This window comes from Pangasianodon hypophthalmus, chromosome 25 (assembly GCF_027358585.1).
Source record: "Pangasianodon hypophthalmus isolate fPanHyp1 chromosome 25, fPanHyp1.pri, whole genome shotgun sequence".
NCBI classification, from domain to species: domain Eukaryota; kingdom Metazoa; phylum Chordata; class Actinopteri; order Siluriformes; family Pangasiidae; genus Pangasianodon; species Pangasianodon hypophthalmus.
In genome coordinates, this window is record NC_069734.1 from 18,284,197 (window position 1) to 18,310,227 (window position 26,031).

Genomic DNA, 26,031 nt, shown 5'->3' on the forward strand with positions numbered 1-26,031 from the left:
TGTGTGTGTGTGTGTGTGTGTGTGTGTGTGTTTCTCACCTCGTGACGGAAAACAAACCCAGAGATGCCAGCCACCAGCTCAGCCAAGAACACTAGCGAGAGGAACATCGCATACTGAAGAGAGGAAAAAAATAACATAAAGAAAGAAGGATAAAGGCAAAAGAAGAGAAAGAAAGAAAGAGTGTAAGAGAGAGAGAGAGAGAGAGAGAGAGAGGTGTGCAGGTTATTTACAAAGAATCATTTTACAAATTAGGTGTAACATGAGAGTAAGATTTAAACACAGTTTTTCTTTTCTTGATAGCTGTCAATATTTCGGAGACTTCTAGAAAAGTGAAACTGAAACTAAAACTCGTCACTTGTGTAATTATGTTATTTTAAAAGCAGAGGTGCTAACATCGCTAACAAAAAAATCTTAGCAACGTACGCTAAGGTTTTACTACAAAAATGTCGTTGGACAACACGCCTATTTTTATTCAGATCTGCGCTAAGAAACAGTAAGAGTTTTGGTGTGAAGCTACTGAATAATAAGCGAATTCTTCATTTATGTTACAGACTAAAGAGTCTGTAGTCCCGCCCACTTGCTTTCTACTGGATCACAAGAACGAGGTTCGTAAATTCACGTAGATAAAGTCGGCGCAAAGCGAAAGTAAACGCTAGCAGAGGCAATTCACGTCCCTCGTCCTTTCCCCTTCAGTGAATCAATTTTTCCACCAGGTTAATTTTAGTTGCGTTCAGTTTGATCGCTGCTTTAAACTAAAAGTGTAGTTTTCAGGTGTCTCCTGTAGCAACGAGTCATAAATTGTAAATACTGCGGCTACACAGTAAACATTAGCACCTCTGTTAAAGGCACTGAGACGAATTGATAAACAATAAAAGCATTCAGAAATGAGTGTGTGTCTCTTCCTAAGTGAAACGTAAAGGAAACCATCGGGTTTATATATTTAATTTTAGAAATTTTACCTCTGTGATATTTCATCACAATTAAAAAAAATCTTACTATTCTGAGATACTGGGATTCTTGAGATACAGGCATCTGCTCATTTATTACCTGCCCATCGGTTGTATTCATTCACACACAGACTGTAAGGCTGCAGTAAATCACACTGCATGTGATAAATAAATCGATTTACATTGACTCCGCCCACAAACTGCATATTCATGAAGACAAACACAAAACAGAGAAGACGTTATATTGCTTACGTGAAAAACAAAGCTGTTTTTACGCACGCAGAATTTATATGTTAAAAACATTATATCATAGAATTATAATAAATCATTTGTTTTTATTTTACACTCATATTCATGTTATCTGTTTAAAAAATCAATTTGTGTATGCAGTAAGTAATTAAAAGATAATCATTAAACGGTAGAGCGAGCGTCACACTTTAACCCTCTTTAAGATCTCGTTAAGAGCTCAACTTTACGATGATTTTGGGAAAATATGGTTGCCGTGGGTTACAGTGAATCACTTTTCCAAACCAGTGACTCAGCGCAGCTTTGTCTGCTGTAATCACGTCACTTGGCCACTTCATTTGTGCCTCAAAGCTCTGTTTCAACACAACAACATCTCAAATCATTAACAAGGATCAGCTGGGGGTCTGAGTTTTGAGTAAGTGCGTGATGTTCTCACCAGTTTGAGCATCCATGGGCTTCCCCTGCAGGTAGCGAAGCAGCCGAACAGCCCGAAGACGATGATGGTGGTTCCGGTGCCGATGAGGACGTACGGTGCGTTGGTGGAGTTCTCAGCGATCAGGGAGATGTACGGCCCGAGCATGAACTTCCCCCATAGTCCCACAGCGAGGAGGATGGCCCCCGTGATCTGCACACAAACACGAGCGTTCATAAATATGATGATCCCTGAGCATGAGCTTCCATCAGATATTAAAGAAAAAAAGATATACTGGGGATTTAACTATACATCGGACAAACAACTGTACGAGGGACAAGAGAGGCTTGTGATTGGTGAGAGAGGATCTTACACAGGATTTAGCCAAGATTAGCCCCGCCCACTTAAAACTGGAAAGGGAAGTTCATATAGACAAGTATTCAGACTACTGTGTTCACAAAATCAGCACTAACCTCATTAGAAAAGGGCTTAAAGGTCTCAAAACACTCTCAGACAGTCCAGCTGATCTGATTAGGAGGATATAAAGTCCATTCCATTCTACCATTTTTTATATATACACATATATACATATATGTGTGTGTGTGTGTGTATGCACCATATATGACTGTGATATAACACACACACACACACACACACACACAAGCAGTGAAATATTTAATAAACCATCAGGTCACACACTGTGGCTGACTCTGACTCTGACTCTGACATGGTCTGATACAAGTCTACTTTTGTTAGTTGTAGTTCTGGCGATTGAGCAGCAGAGGGAGCTCAAAGATCTCTCTCTCTCTCTCTCTCTCTCTCACACACACACACACACACACACACACACACACACTAAAGGCTGACACTGTGGTACGCATGCTAAGTGAAAAACCTGCACCACCCTATCAGCCTAGCGAATGAGACAAAGAAAGAGAGAGAGACATCAACAGAGAGAGAGAGAAGGAGAGACAAAGAAAGCAAGAGGGAGAGAGATACATTGAGACAGAGAGAGAGAGAGAGAGAGAGACCCACTTAAAAAGAGAGACAGAAAGATGAGACTCAGAAAGAAAGCGAAAAAGAGACAAATAGTGAGCCACAGAGAGCGAGAGAGAGAAAGATGGAGGGTGAGAGAAAGACAGAAAGAGAGAAATAGTGATTGACACACTGATAGAGAGAGTGAGACAGAGAAAAAGAGGAGAAAAGAGAGAGAGAGAGAGTGAGATAGAGAAAAAGAGAAGACTCGTTCTTTACACCTCTTAATTCCACACTGCTCCTTACTGGTTTAGTTTTTATTTATTATTTTATTTAATTTTATTTAAAATAATTAATCTACAACAATTTGACTGTTAGTTTGGATGCTGTGTCCGGATGTGCGCTGTGGGTTGAACGGATGGTTCCAACGTTGTGTCCGGTGTGAATTCGTGTAAGTTTCTAAGCGGGAATTCCGACTTCCTGAATTACAGTGGAACAGAACATTAGGTCTGGTTTATTCTTCATCAGATCTGCTATTGAGAACCGTCTGAAATGAAAATAAAACCCCTCCAGCGCTTTTACAGTCTTTCAGAAGAGTATGAGGATGTTAGCTGCTCATCAAACAAGGGGGCGGGGAGTGTAGCGGCCAATCACAGAACAGACGGGCGGTCAGTTTGTGCTTTTTTGAAGTGCTGTGTTCTGCTGCATCTACCTTTCCGGGTGTCTGAAAATATAATCAGGGGTTTCATCTGACTAGGAGCTTTGCATCATGGGTCTGTGGGGCTGTAGCGCGTGTGTGTGTGTGTGTGTGTGCGTGTGTGTGTGAGACTGCACGAACACATCAGTCCTGCTCACAACGTCATGTCCATAAATACAGCCGGATCAGTGTGAGCTCTGAATCAACATCCCACTCAGGGTAATGATTCAGCACCTCAGACCAAAACACACACACACACACACACACACACACACACACACACACATCGCCCTCCTTCCGTCCATCCTTCCTTCCTTCTCCGTTTACCCTGAAAGCACTATCTGTGATTCAGGTATGACGATGTGCATTTAACCCATCTCTCTCTCTTTTTTCCTCTCTCTTTGTGGTAGTGTGCTGTCTATTACACACTCACCGAGAGTCTTACCTTCACCGTGAAAGTGCTAATTAAGGTGTGAAAGAAGGCGCGTGTATGCGCGTACTGGAGTACGGAGAAAACAAGCGAGAAAGAGCGTCATGACTCAGACTTCCAGGAACAAGCCTGAGAGGGTCGGAATTATGAAATTATGGATATTAATGGATAATATCTAAATAAAGCTCGGTTTAAACACCTACATTACTCTAAATATTGCATTCAGATCACAGAAGAGAGAAGACGAAAGATCATGAAGTTCACAAAACATCTTTAAACAGATGAATGGGTCTCTGCAAGCGTGTGTGTGTGTGTGTGTGTGTGTGTGTGTGTGTGTGTGTTTGCAGAGCATTTCATGGTCCGCTATAATAAACATGCATTATTGATCAGACATAAATCATTCAGTGCCTCGTCTGCTCCTCCGCTTTTGTGGTTCTCAACAGGGAGTCTTCTGAAATGGAGTCCCATAATTGGCAGAAATGCGATGGCAGCAGCGGGGGAAAAATCAGTCCTCTCGTATGTATCATTGTGGACACCGTTAAGCGCTGTAGCAGGCGCTAAATCCATTACATGCTACGCCGTACTCTAATGGTTGTAATTCAGTAGGTGTTCTAACTCAAAAACAAACTTCTCAACCTTGATGCTGTCCTCTAGACCAATCACCTGCGTCCTTGACTCGGTACCGTTACTTGATTAAGGTACTTCAGTTATTATGCGTGATTAAGGAGCCTTGACTAAACCTGAGGCTCGAGGCGATTTACCATAGTATCAAACTACCAAGTCAGTCATTTATCAAGGTATCAAGTTGAATTTAAAAACGTCTGTCGGACATTGTGGTTTCTGCAGCTTGAAGAATGCATTTCATTTGGTTTCTAAAAACATCCTAGTACAGAATCAGCACTGGCTAAAGTAGTTTTAATGGACATGCCTGAAAACACTCAGGTTCGACAGGTTCTTGCCTGGTTTAGATCTTACTCCAAAGATTGTTACCAGTTTAACATGCAGAGCCTATAAAAATTATAATAGTGTCCCACAAGGTTCAGTTCTAGGCCACATACTAATCTTGCTTTATATCCAGCCTCTCGGATAAATTATAAACATAATATTGACTTTTATTTCTTTGCTGATGAAACACAATCATACTTGTCTGAGCAAATTCAGCAGCACAATTATGCAAAAGGAAGACTGTGTCTTCTGTGTTTTTACTGCCTGCCTACAATAAGGTCACTGATTTCACCCTAGAGCTTGATGGCTATTCTTAGTGTAAACCTAGATGCTGGTTTATCATTTGATAATTTGAATGTAGCTAACATCTCTAAATCTGCTTATTACCGTCTGAGAAACATAACCAAAATAAGAATTATGCTAACCCTAAAACGAACACTTTTATACCCTCTAGACTGAACTACTGTAACATGTGACTACCATGTTACATTTTTAAGGAATGCAGCAGTCTATGACACTATAAATGGTTTAACATCAGCGTATCTTGCTGATCTCCTAAAGCATTATAGCTCATCCTGAGCAAATGCCACAATCACTAACCCTGCCGCTTATGTTAACTTTAAAGGTATGGAACTATTCACACATTGGTTTGTGCAAATGTCTACAATTCTGTTAAATCCTGTTAAACTGTTTGTAATTTTTCATACAAGTTGGCTTGAGTGCATTATTATAGACCATGAGTTTGTGTGGAATATATAGTTTAAGGCTTACAGTCCTTTCAACTTTGAGCAAAAAAAAAAACAAAAAAAAAACAAACACAGAGTTTGCTGTACACACACGGGACTACACACGGGATCTTAGGGTATAGGAAATAAAATCATAATTAAAGTTATGATCACTAACTGCCCTCCTTACTCAAGTTACAACCATTCAACACAAATTGGCTTCTGTGAATTCTAATGCATTTAATACAGGAAGACACTACTGATTATCCATTTTGAAACCAGCAGTCAGTTAAGAATAGAAAAGCAGATGTAGAAAACCAAAAAAATGTGTTGCTACAACTCTAACTCATCACAGCAGACAGGAGATGAAAGATCCACAGTCAATACAGTTGACCACTAATGGACTCTACATGACCACTGGCATAACCTTTGACGTCAACTGGGTATCTCTCGCTAAATCTCTTTCATTTCCTCCCTCTCATTTTTCTCTAGCATCCTCATGAGCTGCTGTGTGCATGCTGGCATGAATCATTTACTTCTCAAACAAATAGCAATTTCACTCGGAAGAAACCACCACATTCATCTTTGACAAGTCAGCTACGCCTCCAGTGTTATGCAATTTGGAGCTTTAGTTAAGGGAAAAAAAAAAAATCAATTATGGCACCCGTTGGCGGGGACGACCGTAGATTATAGCAGCATGCATGGGAGTCATGGTAACTCAGCAGTTGGCAAGAACTTTTCGTTCGAAGGCGAAATGGAGGTTCGACGTTGGCAAGTTATTTGAGAATTATGAAGTGTCACAAGGCCCTGAGGTAGGAGAGCAGACTCACTTTACATTTGGTATTTAGTATTTTTACTAATTATGAGGTACATGGTACAATGACCGTTGATCTTAATGGCCATTCTGAAAAGCCACCGCAGTACCTACAATATTTTAGCAATATTTCCTTTATCTTAAATGCCTGATGCACCTGACCAGAGACCTGGTAACTTACCTGAACCATGTGTTAGTTGCTCCCTAGCTCTGGATTTAGAGTCCCTATGGGCTCTAGTGTTCTCCCTGATCTAACACCCATGTCAACTCAAGAAAGCCCAAATTTAGTTAGTGTATTAGAACCAGGAACACAACCAAATATGCAAGACAGGAATACTACAAGACCAGATTAGAGCAACAGCTGAACTGGAAAGGGGACCCTTGGTCTTAGGTCCCAAATGGGACCTAAGACCCTTGATGCCTTCTACCACAAGAAAACACAAGAATTTGTATTGATGACCCTTTCTCTAAGGACTACTGTTGATCTATAACTCGGCAATAGTTGTGTACACTGGTTAAAGATCATTGGTTAAGATTCTGTGCTAGTGACTGTAAGGTTGCGTGTTCAATCCACACAACTACCAAACCCCCACTACTGGGGTTATGGCCATTCAAAAGTATAACCATAATCGCTCAAACAATTTGAACATGGCTTTTCATCCTCAAGTGCTCCAGCTGGAGGAAAACAATTGCCCTGATAAGGGGTACACACAACACTGGCTCCACTCCAGTCCTACAGAGTTACCAACCTGAAGAGTTTATCACCCTTGTTTTTTTTTAATCCGACCTTAATTAGCTACATCAGATTACCAAACTCTGCAGCGTGTTAGGTCTCAAGGAACAAGGTCAAGCAGCCAGGCGCTGAGCAACATAGGGCATTGGAACCACACCTTTTTTATCTACATAATGCATATTCAGGTTAAGCCAGCCTCTTCCAAGAATTACCCAGCATTTTCCCATGACATTATGGATATAGAAATGCAGATTTTATCTCTACATGCCATTATCAAAGGCCACAGGCCTATTAAACATTTAGAGGTTCTGCATTTAGAGGCTCTCTATGATCATAAGATCATTACACAAAGGTAATGATCTATAGCGAGATCTTATAGCAAGCACTTATGCTGTGAGTGATACTATGAGCAACACTCACACTGTGTTACACAGCACTAACTGATAGACAGAGCTTTGTAACTGTGTGTGCGGGATGTACAGTGATCTGGAAGAACGTTCACCACTGTGAGATTCTGTCATGTTTTCACAGGTTGTGCCAGCATGTGAACATTCCTGCTTAGTATGCACAGCTGTGATGGCACGATGTGTGTTCCACAAAGAGGAAACTTTCCGTGTATGTCAGGCCAAAGTCATGGTCAATATGACCGCATGCTTTACATATTCAAAACAACGAAAGCCAAAGAGCTCCATACTTTCTCTGGAAACTGTTTCCTTGGTTAAATCTAACCAGGTAAGCTGGTTCTGTTCATAATTTAGCCTGCTGTTACCATATGTAAAGATGAGTGATCCATTTACACTGGCAGTTATGCAGGCCAAAGCCATGACACTACCACCACCATGTATTACAAATGAGGTAGTATGATTTCGATCTTTTTTTTTCTCCATTTTTCTTTTGATCACTTAGGTAAAACTTCATGTTTATTTTTTAACAGCATGATGGACATTGGTCACTTGTTCTCATGGTGAGATGACAACAGAATTGACAGCTCGATGCCATTCAAACGTGATCAAACACCCCTGATTCCCTCTGAATAAGACCAAGGACCTTTGATGCTGTCTGAATGGCACCGAAGACTCTTGATGTTATCCAAACAGGACTGAAGAACAATGATGCCTTCCAAATGGGACCAAAGACCCTTGATGCATTCCAAATGGGACAGGGGATCCATGATCCTGTCCGTATGCGACAGGGGACCGAATGAGACTGAAGACCATGATGCCATCCAAATGAGACTAAAGAAGCTTGATGCCATCTGAATAGGACAAAAGATCCTTGATGCCTGCTGAATAGGACAAAAGATCCTTGATGCCTTCTAAATGGGACTGAACAACTTGATGTCTTCCAGGTGGGATAGAAGACCACTGATGCCTTCTGAATGGGACAGGAGATCTTTAATGCTCTCAAACTTGGACAGAAGACACCTGGTGTCCAAAAAGAACAACAGACTCTAGATGCCTTCTAAATGGGACATAAGACTCTTGATGTTCTCAGAACTGGACAGAAGACCCTCAATGCTCCACTTTCCCATGGAGCACAACTGCAATATAGGAAGACTGACAGTACTTTGAAGTGCTGATAAGAGCAAGCGTATGCTCATTGAATATCGAAATACAAGATATATTATATAACCAATTACCAGCACATGCCAGGAAAGAAGGTCATGTTTCATATATAGTTCACTCAATATGGATATAAATAACCTTGATATTGCTTCATTTTAAAATACAATGAGCTGGAATACTGAGGAAAAACACATCACCCTATCATAAGGGAAGCCAGTATCCATGGCAACAGTAATCCCCCCCAAACCCTGGTATAACCTCCATCCGGTAACAAGCACATTACATGCACACACACACACACACACACACACACACGCCCATATCTCTTTCCAGTCTGAACATCTCCCTCCCTCTCTGTCTGTCTCTCTCTGTCTGTCCTGGTAATCAGGTAAACAACATCCTGCAAAACAACACTCAGCCCTCTCTAGTTGGACAGAATATTCTGGAGATGATTCCTGATCCTCTGGCTCGAGTCATAGTGAGTCATTATTACACCGTCTGTCCACATTCCTCTGTCTTTCTCTCTAACTCAGAATCTCTTGTCATTCTCTCTCTCTCTCTCTCTCTCTCTCTCTCTGTATGACTGATACATGACTTGGTGTTTTAGTGGTTTGCCATTTATATGGAACACACACCCCAAATCACCTTCTCACACACACCACATGTGAGAAAAAGCAAACCACCACACATCACATGTACACACATCAAAGTGAGGATCTAACACTTCCTCTCGTTTCGGAGAATTGTTCTCTTCACACCTCTGTGTTTCTGTCTCACTCTTTAAAGGATTGATGTTCGTATTTAGCTAAATCAAAGCCAAAACACAGAGCACCACCAAAGCTACGAATACATGTTGTCATGTGCCGGATTCACATGTTGCTAATTGCGTTCTTCATGGGTTATTACATTGTCACATTTAGGAATTACAGCTTGCAGAAAGGAAACTTATACTCTTATGCCATGCTTTTCAAACATCTCTAATTTCTCATCTGGTGAACAAAATTATGAGATACACATTAAAAAAAAAAAACACACACACACACACACGTGATCCGTCTTCAAATTTGTCCAGAAAAAGGATACTTTAATACAGCTTTCCTACTGAATGGGATACACTTCACATGAATGCTGCCTACCAAGGGAGGAACGATAAACCAAAGTGTGCCTGATGACAATATCGTGTGTGTGTTTGTGTATGTATTTTCAATATCTTAGTATATTGTAGAGGTGAACACTGGGATTGGGATCTCATTTTGGGGACAAAGAGAGATAGGACATAGTTGATGTTTGCACTATGTAAAGAATAAAACATGAAGGGACTCTTCATGTTGCTACAAGAAAATAAATGACGAGGTGTTGTGATGAAGCGGAGTTACTGTTATCAACACAGCTGAATTGTAACCAACTTCTGGTATTTTTTTCCCCTGCTGTAACGATGTAAGGTGTATATGACACGCACTGGCCATGTCTGGCCATGCCCCCTTCTCTAAAGCATAGCTGCAGCCTACACCTTTCCCAAGCAATAGTTATGGGATGATGGCATACAGCACATGATCTCACAAGCCTACCTTACAGGAAACTTCACCATATCAACAATTACACATGGCAGAAATGTCTTTAAGTATCGTGATATGACATTTTGTATCATATTGCTGACTCGTAATGGCAAATAGAGAAGGAAGGGGTGAAAGAGGAACATTAATCACTTTCTCTCTTTCTCTCATGTGACTGATCGTCTTGCTGCTTTTGCATTTTCTGTCCTCCGGCAGGCTGAGCTGAACACAACACACAGCAGTATTCACTCTACAGGAGCCCGGAATATAAACACACACACACACACACACACACACACACACACACACACACACACACACTGCATGAGAACTGGATCCAGCCAGCTCCTCTACCTCACTCAGAATTTACAGACTATAGGAATTTGCAGAATTTATAAGAATTAAGAGAATTTTAGTATCTTGCTGCACCAGTAATCATTTGTATGACAGCACCCTTTTACATGACGGTATACGATCACAACATCACACCTTCAGTTCTCATAAATATCATAACCAGCTGTTATGTGTTTGTGTTTCTGACCCCTGAACTCAGTCACTCATCATGCCACTATTTACGACTTGATGACTCTGTTAGTTTCTGACTCATGCTTCATCAAAAAAGCCAATTTCTGTATTACTCACAACAGCTCTGTTAACACGTCAGTGTCATCTGTGAGTGTGCAAATCCATACTGAGGCTATATAACACCTTTTCTGACGATGGTGCACTATTAAAACGCTTCAGGCTCTCAAACGGTACCTAAACGCCAATTCACACCAAGAGCGACTCATGGAACAATTACGCTAGTATCGTATCTGTTTTCAATTCCGCCTAAAAAATGTTTTCCACTCATAATCTACACCAGCGTCCTGATTGTGTATAACTGGTGTGTAGTGATTGTACAGCTCGGCCAACTTTAAAGCATGAGGTCACTATTTCAGCTGGTGAAGCTTACAGAGAGAAACAGGAGCAGAAATTGGTCAGAATGTCTTTTCCATCAGTGGTCCTTAAACTGGAGGTCACAAGGAGGCACCAAGGGAGTCGCAGAAAAATCACAGAAATAATTAGAGGCCAAGCACCAAAGGTTTGTACCCACTCTACTGTAATTGTGTTTTCTTCCTATTTTTATTATTATACTTCCACATGGGAGTCTAGAGCAACCCACAGAACACATCATACGCTTTTTTAAAATGAAATTTGGCACAGTCACAACAATTTTAGTGTACTCTGTCAGCTTATCCTTCAAACCGTGGGCAGGTTTTTGTTTACATGAGAGCACAATGAATTAACAAAAAAAAGGCACTATTTTATTAATATGACAATGCAAAATAAGGAATTACAAGTGTGATAATATAAATTATATCCGTGCACTCACTACGAGTTCTTCACGTTGAGCTCAGCCCTGAGTATCTGGAGAATCTCACGGCTTCTTTAAGTTGTGGGCACAAATTACTCTCCGGGAAAAAAAAAAAAAAAAAAAACACACACAAAGCAAAATGACAAGATGTGCTGGATCAAGTGCTATTTTATAAGCTGCTGAATAAGGTGCGCGGAAGCCATTTCGTTAAATTAAACCAACGCTGATGTAACTTTTGGACTGAATACGGCCCACAGAATTAAGCCAACATTATACTGGAACCTCTTCGTATTTTCTGTATTGCAGTAAGCCTACATCACACACTCCTCTTCTGAAACTGTGGACAGATGGACAGCAAGTAATTAGCCTCCATTTCTTGGCCGAGTGAATATTTCCCCCCCATACGCTAAGGCTTTTAACATCTCTGCTGAAGAGTGAACTCGAGTGCGGCTTCGTGGAGAAAATGCAATTTGTCCAGTGCACTTATTCGACCTCGTACTTAATGGCTATCTGCACCTGTCAGACATCCCCGTGGCTCTAATGTCCAGACTTTCTCAGATGACAGAGAAAAAGAAAATGCTGGAGGCTCCCAAGGGAAATAGAGATTAAACAGGAGATCAGAAAGCTGAGAGAGAGAGAGAATAAAAGAGATCAAATGATGAAATAGAGAAAAAGACAGAAGAACAGGAATGAGAAAAGAAGATACAGAGGGGAAAAAAAGGAAAAGAGGGAAACCACAGTATAAAAATAAGTAGCAGAAAGAGAGATGATGCATTGTGAGTGTGAGGAGCTCCTGGAGAAAAGGTGACAAGAAAAACGTCAAACAAGCAGAAAGAAGAGGGATGTAGAGACCGAGTGATAGAGACAGAAAAAGATGTGGAGTGTGTGAGCAGCTGCTCCTGTTCCTGCTCTCTGAGCTGAGCCACGCTGGAGGAAACATCAGTCTTTATCACACGGCAGCAGTGGAAAGCCAATGAAGGGGGAAAGCAGGGCTGTGTCTCATTATTCAACAAGTCAACAGGCTGAGAAATAGAACACGTACCGACAAAAAGAGACGAGAGAGACAGCCTGAAACTCAGAGCGTCCAAAAGTGGAAATAAAACAGGCTGGGAGTTAGTGGACAGATAGAAGCAAGGATAGATGGATAGACGGATGAATGTATAGATGGTTACATGAACAGATGAATACACAGATGCATGAATAATAGTTTTAGATGGATGAATGGATGTATTAATGGATGGCTGGATTAATGGAAGAATGGTTGGAGGTGATAATGGTTAGATGGATTGATGGACAAATAGATAGATGACAAAAGGGAAAGATAGATAATGCTTAGATGGATGGATTAATACATGGATGGACGGATAATGGTTAGATGAATGATGCATGGATGGATAGATGGCTAATGGTTAGATGAGTGGATGGATGAATAGATAATGATTAGATGGATGAATTTATGGATGGATGCATGAATGAATAGATGATGCAGAGATGGGTGGAAGAATAGATGACTAGATGGATAAAGGTTAGATGGACGGATGGATGGATAGATGAATGGATGGCAAAATGGATACACGGATAGATGGATATGGGTTAGATGAATGGAAGGATGGATGAATAGATGAGTAGATAGATGATGGTTATATGGATGGATAGATGGATTGTTGGATGGGTCGCAGAATGGATACATGCATCATCCATCCATTCGTCTGTCCATTCATCTTTCCATTCATCAGTTCATCCATTCATCAGTTCATCCATTCATCCATCCATTCATGAATGTATACATGGATAGATGGATTAACGGATGGAAGGAAAGATGGATGCATGAATAGACGGACAAATGGATGGCTGGAGCAATGGATGTATTGATAGATAATGCTTAGTTAAATGAGTTAATGAATGGATGGATGGATGGATGGATGGATGAACGATGGACGGAAGGACGAATGGACAAATGGGGTAATAAATTTGTATCTTAACCATTTATAACTTCCCATATGAGTGGACTAGTGGACTAGAATTCCCGTGTTTTTGTGATTTTACGGACTGGGCGATAAGATTAATTACATTTTCATCCAATAAAACATAACACCAAGGCTAAGAATCTCAGCAATCTTTTTGCACATTAAAAGATAAAATCTTTGTAATTCTAACATTGTAATTTGTTTTAAAAACAATTAAAATATGCCTTACATTTGGGATCGTTCGCTGTTCACTATTAATCTGTCCATCATTAGCATCAGGTGAGAGATTATTAGCACTTGCTAAAACAGTGACACAGTGAAGGAGTGAGGGATAGACGGCTGTGGCGTGCTGTTTTCCAACAGGAATATAAAGTCGCAAAGCTCCAGAACCACGTTTCACATTAAAACTCAAAGCCATGACAAGCTGTACATGAGCATTTAGCATCTCAGTGTGAGCTAAAGGCTAATAATAACCTGTCTTTAATTAGCAGTCACACGTAAAACTAGTCACAGCCCCAGCTTTAGCATTACTGATAGCGTAGCGGCTCTCCTCTTCCAACGGAGGCAAATGGGAATTCCAGTCTTCTTCAAATTCCACAATCACAGGCTAATTACGAGGTCAGGAATGTCGCCTCAGGATTTCTCTGACCTTTTCACTCTGAGAAAGTGGAACAGGAATTCTAATGAGATACTTTCCTGATGTCTCTAAGGCGGCCATTTTGAAATGCACTCATAAGTCCTCAAGTCTCCTTGCTGAATGTTGAACGTGGAATGCAGCCAGAAACTGAATTAAAATATCGCTCTATTAATAAAGACGTCCATCTAATTTTATTACCAGCTAATCATCAGCATATAAACACCTGTAGCGAGATTGAACTTCAACATAAACGTGCTAATGCCAAGACAATTAAGCAGATCGTTGAGAAATACGCATTTCCAAATCTTTTTTTTTTTTTTTTTGCAAACTGGATACGCTGGAGCTTTGTGACATGTTTACTAGCAGAAGCGTGTACATTACATTACGCTGATTCATTGGGCTGATGATTTTATCCAAAGGATCTACGGTATATCCGCGCACGCTTGGTTACAGTTGCTAGGTCAAGACTCTGAAAAATGTTGGCTAGAGTCACTGAGAAAAGTCAACTATCACAAGTGATGACAGATCGGTTTTGGGAATCTACGCTGCTTTAGACTTAACTCTTAAATCGGAATTACATCATTTTTGATCTTGTCGAATTCAAGCTAAAAACTGGGAAACACTATGGACGCCCATCAGGAAAGCTTGTCTTTTCTTAGCAAGAAACTAGCCAGCTAATGTTGTGATGACGTGATGTGAGTGCTAACTTTAAGGTTCGTAATGTATAACTTTCTCAAAACAGAAGCTGTTTATTAAGCTAAAGCAAATACTAGACCTATAATCACATTTAAATGTAGAGCAGCAATATTTTGTGGTGTGAGCAGCCATGTTGGTATGACATCATAGGCTAAACTCGGGGACACCTTTCCAACTTTCTGTGTACGAATTCCCAGTTGACGCGGAGTTTTCTTTGTTTATTCCTGATTAGAAATACAGTATCACGGGTTTTGGTCGATTGTTTCAGATTCTCCGCTCACAGTTGATGTATTTTATAAACTCAGCCAGCCACAAGCTTTGTAAAAGTTTAAACACCATGACACACCGTGTTGTTGTTGCAAACACTACCTGCTAAAATACTAAAACCATGACTGAGGTAAACATGGACAGCGCCGTTTTCTACGCAGGCCAAGAAAGGCTTGTGTTCCCAGAATCCAGTTGAGTCGTTGATGATCAGGAGCCTTGTTAAAGGTGTTCAAGAACCTTAAGCACTAAGACTAGCTCGTCTTAGCTACGTAGCCCCTCCCCTTTAAGTGGCTGTGCTCCCATAAACATTTAGACCGATGTCTAGAGGTACTCAGTCAAGGCGATTGAACCTGTCCTATAATCTTGACGACAATTCTCCACTTGTCTGGGTACTTCATCAGCTCTGATAGCTACCATGACATCGATTTTTCACTTACAATCGTTTGAGAATGATGAAACTTGAATCAAGGCTTAACAAACACACACACACGCTAATAATAAGTGCTAGCGTAACCTGATGCTTCTCTTCAAAGCTTTCAGGCTGCATCCGTTTGTCATTTGATGGCGATTTAATGGCTGCAGCGTCTGAAGTGGAACACGCACACAAAGATATGAGCTAGCGCTTAACAAGCTTAATGAGCATCAACAAAGTGCTTTCGCTAAACACACACACAAACACAAATATATTAAAAAACCACCGCCTTGCCTCCCTCTTCACTTTTATTATAGCACCATTAGTTGGTGCAAGACTTTGATCAGCCCACGTTTAATGAACGAGCCGTGCTTCTGAAGTGGCGATACTGCAGAGCTGAATGAGGAAGAGGACAATTAGGGCTGTGTTCTAATCCAATGCAATTTTTTATAAAAAGCGGAAGAAGCACAACAGCAAATTCTTAAGAATTCGCAGTATTTGTTACTTTGCCTATCATAGTTTTCGTAGCCTCTAGTTTCTAAGCTAACATCCTGATTATTGATAGTCTGTTTGTTTCCACAGAAAAACTTCCAGGTTTTTCTAGTTAGCTTTGTTGCGTTTTTTTTTTTTTTCTGTTTGTTTGTTTGTTTGTTTGGGTTTAACTGACTGATCTATTTTAATAAATACCGGTATGGTATCCACATAGTAATATGATAACGTAATGGAAACCGCCATATTAGGTATCTTAGTAAAATGAGTCGTACCATGAATACAGTAATAACTGTATGTTCGTTGTTTGTCTATTATTGTTGTGAAAGCCTGCATGTGTAATTGCAGGTCTCAGCTGTTTCATCCTCCTGTCCATACGTGACCCGGAGCAGCGAAGTCTCCGGTCTAAATTAACACCAGGATGCTATAAATGCAGTTCAGTCCCTGGGCTCAGATTACATGTCAACTGATATTAGTGAATCTGCTTACGTAAGACAACACCTTCCACATGGGAATATTCAGCCTGCCTTGTAAACACCTCACAGGAATCTTTTGCTCATTGAGAAGAGACTCAGTGTGTGTAGCTGTCACAGCGTTTCTTACAGCTTCATTTGAACTGAATCCTTAATTAGAAAAGTAGTCACTTTTCACACTTCAGGGTTCTAGGTTACTGTCACAATGCAAATTTATGAATGCGGATGCTGACAAAATTATTTTTAATCCTCATCCTCATTTTTAACTCAAAACAACTGCATGAACAGATTAATGTCAGTCTTCAGGCTTTTTTTCATAACTTCAATATTATTCATACAAATATGACAAAATCATGTCACGTAACAGATCGAAGTATTCATTTTATGTCAGAAGATGACATGCCACATGCTGCCACATTGCTTTCACTTTTGCTTTTGTAGGTCGAGTGTAATGTAGGCCTAGTGTGCATAATTTATGGAACATTCAGTATTGTGTGTGATTATTTAACCAATTAGACCATAGATGCCATCCACAATGCCACTGTAACCAATCGGACCAGAGTTCCCGCCCACAATGTCACTGTAACCAATCAGACCACACCTCCCATCCCTAATGTCACTGTAACCAATCAGACCACAGTTCCTGCTTCCAATGCAACTGCAACCAGTTGGACCACAGTTCCTGCCTGAGTCATCATTTTAAATGGAATTAGAGCTCCAAAGTCAGCTAAAATGACCAACTTCCACAACCTCTTTCTCAGGCACTGTAGATAACATTGCAGGGAAGTGCCATCTGAAAGCTACTAAAGACTCTATATATTTTAACTATATGGGTTGAGCAGACTGGGACCTCTGATGTTCACACAGTGCAACTGAATTAGATGCATAATTAATAGAATGCATTTCCACGATGAGAATCGCACATTCCCATGATGCACATTATCCCATCTTTGCATCATGATGCAAAAAGACATTGCAGTGTTACACCCCTACCAATCAGACCACAGTTCTGCCGCCATAACCAATCACAGAATTGTATTATATCTACGTTTCTAAAAGTATCTACAAGCCGTGGTACTGGACCTCAAGAAAATCTGAAATATATTCAGTGAAGTTGCAAGATTAAAGATTCATTCATGCTTCATATGTTTTGTATATATAATGAGAGGGGTGTGGTCCACGATGTGAAGCCGAGGAAAACAGAAACCAAACCACAAGGTAAAACTGCATTTCCGTTGCTGCTTGCCCTGATGTTCCCCCATCACTCTGTCTATTGTCTGCAGAGGAAAAAAGCGTGTGTGGGGTGGGGAGGAGAAAACGGAGGCAGTTGCAAGCCGAACCAATCAATCGTGTCATTTTCTCATCGAGCCTGCGGCTGGAACAGGAGAGATAGAGACAGTGTGACTGCGAGGGTAACGCTCTCTCTCTCTCTCTCTCTCTCTCTCTCTCTCTCTCTCTCGGGCAGTGCAGATAAAGCCGCTCTGTGTGCTGGCCGTGCCTGCTGGGGAACATTACGGCAAAGCAAAGCAAACACAATTATCGTCGTACAGACACACTCCGAGAGCCAGGGAGAGCTCCATAAAGCCAAAAGGTCCTGCCTCGCAATGTGTCATTAACATCGTTCCGTCCCATTGACCCAGATGCTTTAATGAGGGAGACAAAGAGACTAAAATCAGATTTCTGTTTCACGCTGACAAACACATTTTCATTCTGGAGATCATACGTAAATACGAACGTTTTATTAGCAAAGTCAAACTCAGCGCATCGTTTCAAGAAAATTTTTTAGCAATGTTCTACTTTTAGTAATAACTCGTATTATTAAGCACTCGTGAGGCCTGGAGGAAGAGCGTTATTATATATTATACAGCAAAAATGATTACGCAGTGCTAGAGAACAGAATCTGGGTCAGCAGACATGGGAGAGATGCATCAGGGGTCAGGATTAGAGAGGGAGGGGGTCATGCATTAGTTCGAGACTTTTCTATGCTGAAAGAACCACTAAGCTGCGTTCACAGAGACGTTCTGGTGTTGATGCGTTCATGGACAGAAATGTGTAAAGCTCACTAGGGTTGAATTTTAACGAAAAATACTCAAATATGTAAACGTGTCGCTCAGTCTGGCGTCGAGCATCCAGGAGTATGAAAGAGTTCCCGTTACACGAGGGAAAAGATATGTTTCCCGCCCACAAACCACACAGCGCGTTTGATGCCAAAAATGTCCTTGTAAACAGATGTCTAGAGATGTCGTGTTCTTATTAGCTGATATACAGTCTCTTAGAAATGCTTGTTTCTGATTGGCTGTGTGTTTACTCACAGTTCTGAATCAATACTTACGAATGCTATGCAAATGTGTTGGAATGTAACCATGACAACCATCATAAATAATAATATGGATTAGGCTAGGCTGTTGTCAACATTTCACTTTCACACTAATAAATTGTGAAAAAAATAAAAAAACTGACATAAAATAAATGTATTTGTGCAGACATAAGAAACGTACAACACGTAAACATTTTAATCGAACGTGACGAGAAAAACGCAAAACAACAACCAATGAAATGTAACCATAGCAACAGTCATATCGTACCATATTAATGTGATACAATGATATTTACATGTTATTCACTTATGAGGAAGTAAAACATAAAAAACTGTTGTCTATGCAAGATCACAACAAATCATACTGATATAAAACAACAAAGGACTTTGACTCAGGTTGTGGCGTTCTTTGCTCTGCTCTATCCATCCATCTATCTATCTATCTATCTATCTATCTATCTATTTTTAATATTAGGACACAGTCAGTTCAGCACAAAGCTACCTAACTAGTCAGCGTTTATTGTAATAAGGTAGGAAACTTGGCAACATTTTCTATTTGGGATATATTTCAAGGAATCTTCACGTCACATCATTATGTTCACCAAAGTAAAGCTGCATATAATTTAAAAATATACATACGGTGACCTTCACTTCGACTAAGAGATCCATCCAAGTGGGACAGACTTTATTTCAAGGACACAAAACTACAAACGCTGCCCAAAACATGGAACACGGGGTCAGGATAAATGGCACATGAGAGTTCCATGAAGGCTTGAGGAACATGAGGAACATATGAAACATAAATAACATGAGCAACATAAGAAACATAAGGAACACGAAATACATAAGAAGCACGAGGAACATGAGAAACATAAGAAGCATGAAGAGCATGAGAAGCATGAGGAACATAAGGCGCACAAGGAACATAATGAGCCTGAGGAGCATGAGGAACATAAGGAACATAAGGTGCATGAAGAACATAAGGAACATAAGGAGCATGAGGAGCATAACGAACATAAGGAGCATGAGGAGCATAACGAACATAAGGAGCATGAGGAGCATGAGGAGCATAACGAACATAAGGAGCATGAGGAGCATGAGGAGCATAAGGAACATAAGGAGCATGAGGAGCATGAGGAGCATAAGGAACATAAGGAGCATGAGGAACATAACGAACATAAGGAGCATGAGGAGCATAACGAACATAAGGAGCATGAGGAGCATAACGAACATAAGGAGCATGAGGAGCATGAGGAGCATAAGGAACATAAGGAGCATGAGGAGCATGAAGAGCATAAGGAACATAAGGAGCATGAGGAACATAAGGAACATAAGGAGCATGAGGAACATAACGAACATAAGGAGCATGAGGAACATAACGAACATAAGGAGCATGAGGAACATAACGAACATAAGGAGCATGAGGAGCATGGTGGACAGAGATCTCAGCTCTCACACACCGCGTCTGGACATTTCAGGCGTCTAAAATCAGCTGTCGCGCTCTATGTATCACACAGCCACTAAATTCCTAACACAGCAGATCAGATTGCAGGAAGAAGAGGAACAGCGCGCACACACACACACACACACACACACACACACAGTTTTATGTATTACTGCCGTCCAGCACATGGCAGTTTATGGAATAATAATCAACACTGGTGCTACAGGTCATGAGGGATCATGGTACGAGTTTAATTACACGGCGTGGTTACTGACTGATACGCGCTGAAGGTGAAGGTCACCTTCATGGCCAAGCTGAGAACATAAATATTATTATATTAATATTAAATCTATAATAAATGATCTAAATGTAGGCTAGACTGAGTAACGTACAGACAGTTATACAGTCTAGTGCATAGAGACGTACAGAGAGACGGAGAGATTAACTGATAGAGAGATAAATATAGAAATAAAGACAGGGAGAGAGAGAAACATGATGGAGAGACAGACAGATAGTCAGAATATGTCTCCTGGATAGATGTATAAAAGATAGTCATAAGGAGACAGAAGGATCGATAGATAGATAGATAGAACAGAGAGAAACACAGATTAGTAAGCAGAAAGACAGACAGATTAGTGAGCAGAGAGACAGACAGATTAGTGAGCAGAGAGACAGACAGATTAGTGAGCAGAGAGACAGACAGATTAGTGAGCAGAGAGACAGACAGATTAGTGAGCAGAGAGACAGACAGACAGACAGACAGACAGATCAGTGAACAGAGAGACAGACAGACAGACAGACAGATTAGTGAGCAGAGAGACAGACAGATTAGTGAGCAGAGAGACAGACAGATTAGTGAACAGAGAGACAGACAGACAGACAGACAGATCAGTGAACATGATGGAGAGACAGACAGACAGACAGACAGATTAGTGAGCAGAGAGACAGAGAGACAGACAGATTAGTGAGCAGAGAGACAGACAGATTAGTGAGCAGAGAGACAGACAGACAGACAGATTAGTGAGCAGAGAGACAGACAGATTAGTGAGCAGAGAGACAGAGAGACAGACAGATTAGTGAGCAGAGAGACAGACAGATTAGTGAGCAGAGAGACAGAGAGACAGACAGATTAGTGAGCAGAGAGACAGACAGATCAGTGAGCAGAGAGACAGACAGACAGACAGACAGACAGATTAGTGAGCAGAGAGACAGAGAGACAGACAGATTAGTGAGCAGAGAGACAGACAGATCAGTGAGCAGAGAGACAGACAGACAGACAGATCAGTGAGCAGAGAGACAGAGAGACAGACAGATTAGTGAGCAGAGAGACAGACAGATTAGTGAGCAGAGAGACAGAGAGACAGACAGATCAGTGAGCAGAGAGACAGACAGATCAGTGAGCAGAGAGACAGACAGAGCAGTGAGCAGAGAGACAGAGAGACAGACAGATTAGTGAGCAGAGAGACAGAGAGACAGACAGATCAGTGAGCAGAGAGACAGACAGATCAGTGAGCAGAGAGACAGACAGAGCAGTGAGCAGAGAGACAGACAGATTAGTGAGCAGAGAGACAGACAGATTAGTGAGCAGAGAGACAGACAGACAGCTAGGTAGACATTTAGATCGATATTTTGACAGAAGAATAAACAGACAGACAGATGGAGAGAGAGACAGACAGATTAGTGAGCAGAGAGACAGACAGATGGAGAGAGAGACAGACAGACCGCTAGCCAGCTCTGTACAGAATCGGAGCCGTTTAACAGAATTGCTTGCAGTACAACGTAACATAAAGCGTCATAATGTAGGTCACGTTGTAATAACTGTAGCCACCTCGGTTACCATAGCAACCACAAGTAGTTAGCTACCTATCAAAGCACGTGTTAAGTTGATATCATGTCATCTGTGTAGAAACACTTCACACTAAAGAAGGAGAAAAGCAGAACGGCAGACTGTAATGTGCAGCGGTGTAACATACGGCCATTTTAAACGAAGGGAAAAAGCTTCACGAAAAAAAGACAAGAAAAAACATATCAGATCCGTATCAGTGACGGAAAAGAAAAAGTGGCGCCAGCTCTAGTTTAATATAAAACACACGGACTGAGGACGTGATCTGCTCTGTGTTCACCGTAACGCCAGAAACTGAAATGAGAAACGAGAGACGGGATAATCCATTATTCCTGTTCATCTGTATAAAAGCTAAGCGCTAACACGCAGAGGTGTGTGTGTGTGTGTGTGTGTGTGTTTAGCACCAGGGAGTGAAGTGTGTACGTGCTGAACATCCCGACTGGATCCAGCGGCTGCTTTCAGAGCTCTTCATGAATACAGATCACAAAAAAAAGTGTGAATCTGTTTATCTTTAATGCAGAAACAGGAAGAGCGACGCTGAGCAACGCTACGCTGTAAATATCACTCATTACCAATTCTGATTGTATTTAATGATGCGTACAAACTGAACTGTAAAAGCAAACACACAATACACTCAAGAAAAAAAAAAAACTGTTGCTAGGCAACTGGGAAACATGCACTGCCACAGTGTAGGCTAGCTCATGACTGAGGCTAATGATGCAGCTAGCTAGGACGTAGCCATTAACGCTTGTACAGACAAAGTGACGATGGAAATGACACTGATTTGTCAGGAATATTAACATTTACCTCAGACGTGTTATTAAATCACTAAGAAAAGACTTTGTTTGGATTAATTTATTCTGTAATTACACTTAGCATCAACCGCTAACGCAAACACTGCGTCACAACTGTGGGAAAGTCGAGACTTCGAGAGTTAACAAATGACTGTATTTGAATGTTTTTTTTGCAATGTTTTCAATTTTTTATTTCATGGTCATGATCGCAAAATGAAGTGCGCACTCCAAAAGAAAAAAAACAGAGTCGTTTGGGACACATTTGTCATTTGTACAATTCTTAGATGGAAATAACTGTATTAAGGCTCCTACACCCTATGTAGTGCACTACATGCTGTATAATCAATATCCTGCCATTTGAGATACAGCCTGCTAGTCGCTACATAAGTGCACTACAGAGTACACTACGTGAAGTGCACTAGATTACGTCTAATAGAGTTGTTATTACACAATAATGAGCTGTTATGTAAGCTGTAAGCTGTTCTTACATAGTAATTATTGAAAGCCTGGTAGCCTACAGTTAAACTGTTATTACGATATTATGTACGTGTGTGTGTGTGTGTGTGTGTGTGTGTTTGGATGTCCTGACGCTGTGTGCTCACTCTTTCAGAACTCCAAGGTCACTGCAGTAACCACGAACACACACACACAAACACACACACACACACCTGTTTGCCTTTAACACACCGTCTTAATCCAAACTAACTTCCCGAAGGACACCTGATGCACTCCATAGTGTTCAGAGCCATTATTTCATTCTTCGCGGTCACGCTAGCAAGTGGCAAGTCCTTTCGGTGTCATTTGTAGCTTGTCGCTTGTGGGCGTGGCCTGTTCAGCTAGCTAGCTAAACGCAAACTAAATATAAACAACGCACTAATCAGCGTGAAAACCGCTCGTTTGTTTTTTTTACGCGTTACGTCCTCGGCTTCATACTACCTTCGTTTTTAGTTTAGATCGTTAAAGCGAGCTAACTGTACTAACTGCATACGCTCACTAGAAGCAACAACGATCTTCGTTCCAAGCTTCGTTTTTATTCGTAAAATCTCTATACACACTTAACGAGAAGTCGTATATGACGGGATGCGCGTAAAAGTATTTATTGAAAGTATTTATAAATTTTTTTACATCAGTAAACAGTTCAGTAAATAGTCTTAGGTCAAATTTAGCTAATGGCACATACACAGAAAATGAATGATCACTTGCTAAAGTAAACATGTAAACTTAGGGTTACAATATGTACTGTGTGTATGTGTGTGTGTGTATATATATATATATATATATATATATATATATATATACAGTAAAGTGCTAGATCCCACGCTTCATGCTAAATCACTAGTTTTATACACACAACGCACTATAATCTATAATATTTCACCCTACATAGATTAGTGCACTTATACATGGAGTAGGACACTACATCCTAAACAGGGTGCATCATCATTCCTTCACGCCTAAGTTCCTCCTACAGAGTCATTCTGGACCTATAGTGCACTACATGTAGTGTCCTTGGTCCTGTAGTCGTAGATTTTGTGCACTATGGGTAAAGCGCAGGAGCAATCACTTCATACCCTGTGTAGAGCACTGATATCGGGGATAGAGCTCGAGGGGATAGAGAACAGTTTAATATACGAAGTACAGAAAACATAGTTAATATAGGAAATATAAGAAATATAGTGCACTGCATAGGAGCTATCACATTCATACCCTGTGTAGTGCACTGATATAGGGGATAGAGCTCGAGTGCACTATTTAGGGTGGAGGAGGAATCATTTCTTATTTCTAATGTCTTATTGTATGTGTATTCTTATAGAAGGAGTAGAACTAATTAATATAGAAAACACAGGAAGCATAGTTAATATATGAAATATAGTTAATATAGTGCACTACAGAGGAGCCATCGCGTTCATACCCCATGTAGGCCTGTATAGTGCACGACATATTTTTGGACATAATTTATTTTTTTATGTCTAAGATTTAAGCAGCAGGATCTAAAGCATCGCATCTGCCCCTCTTCTGGACATAAAGGGTGTATATTATGTCAAGCCTTATGTAGTGCACGAAGGTAGGGAGCAGGGAGTCATTTAGGCTGCGTGCACTAGCTACATTTTAAAGCGCATATATACGCACACACACACACACACATATATATATATATTTACACCGAGAGAGACAGGTGATGGTTTTAAATAACAATAATAATAATAATAATAATAATAATAAAGTAGTAGTAGTGCATGCACTATGAAACTAAACCAATCATAATACGACAGAATTGCTTATTTATTTATTTATATATATATATATATATATATATATATATATATATATATATATATCACTAATGCAGAAACGCTCTATAAGCAGCCGCGCTCGTGCCCGTGCACTTGTTTATCCAGCGGCGCAGTCGCGTGACATAACGGTTAGGCAGTTTTAACGACACCGAACACACAAATTCGCACGAGCGCGTCGCGAGGAGGTGTTTTCCACGCTGGAGCACAGCGTCACTCACCCAGAACACGAAGGAGTAGACGATGAGCAGGGTTTTCAGACACGTTATCACGGGTTTGGTCTCCATTCTCCTCGATGCCATACTACAGCGAACGGGCGGTGCGCGCGCTGCTCTCGTTCTCCGGCGCGAGCCGCGGCCTCTCTCAGCGCTGCCGCTCTCGACGCATCAGCCAATCAGAGAGCGCGCTGCCTCACCATGTCCCGCCCACGCTGTGACGTTGACGTCCCCCTTTCTCAGTCTCAGCCCCCCCCCGCCCTTCCCTTGTTGGGAATCACGTGACAGTGCGCCAAGGGCGATGGCAGGTGCACTAGCATCAGCGGGACACATTAAAATAATAATAATAATAATAATACTACGTACGCATACTACTATACAAAACAGTATACATTTGTGAAACACTCCTGTTTTATTTGTCATTTCTAATTCTCGCTGTAATACATTAATAAAAGGTGTGTCACAACAGAAAAATAGACTTATATACAATTTAAGACGAACCCTTTGACGTGCTGCGGCGTTGCCACGGCAACCGGCAGAGGAACTTAGCCATACTGTTCAGTACGCTAGTATGCGAAACAATTCTCCTTGTATTCACCTGCACATATATACTTAAATACTGTTTTGTATGCTAGTGTGCAATTGTGAACGTAGGCACAGACCATCTTTTCATTAAAGGACCAGCAAATTCCCTGTTTTAAGATATTATCATTTTATGCTCTTATTTGTTTATTAGTTGTTTAAAAAAAAGAAACAGTTACTTGCTAATGCTAATAAAAAGGAAACA

The 26,031-nt window shown here is 40.8% G+C and overlaps 1 protein-coding gene across 1 annotated transcript in view; it reads right to left on the bottom strand.

The window, feature by feature from the left end:
- The window catches only part of tspan7b (tetraspanin 7b), a 31,389-nt gene extending 5,978 nt beyond the window's left edge, over nt 1–25,411 (bottom strand). Inside the window, exons 1-3 of the mRNA XM_034299741.2 lie at nt 25,251–25,411; nt 1,630–1,818; nt 39–113 (exon numbers count right to left, since the gene is read on the bottom strand). Coding sequence (XP_034155632.1) covers nt 39–113; nt 1,630–1,818; nt 25,251–25,331 — 345 coding nt within the window. The 5' untranslated portion in view covers nt 25,332–25,411. The remainder of the gene's footprint in view (nt 1–38; nt 114–1,629; nt 1,819–25,250) is intronic.
- Between the last annotated feature and the right edge of the window lie 620 nt (nt 25,412–26,031).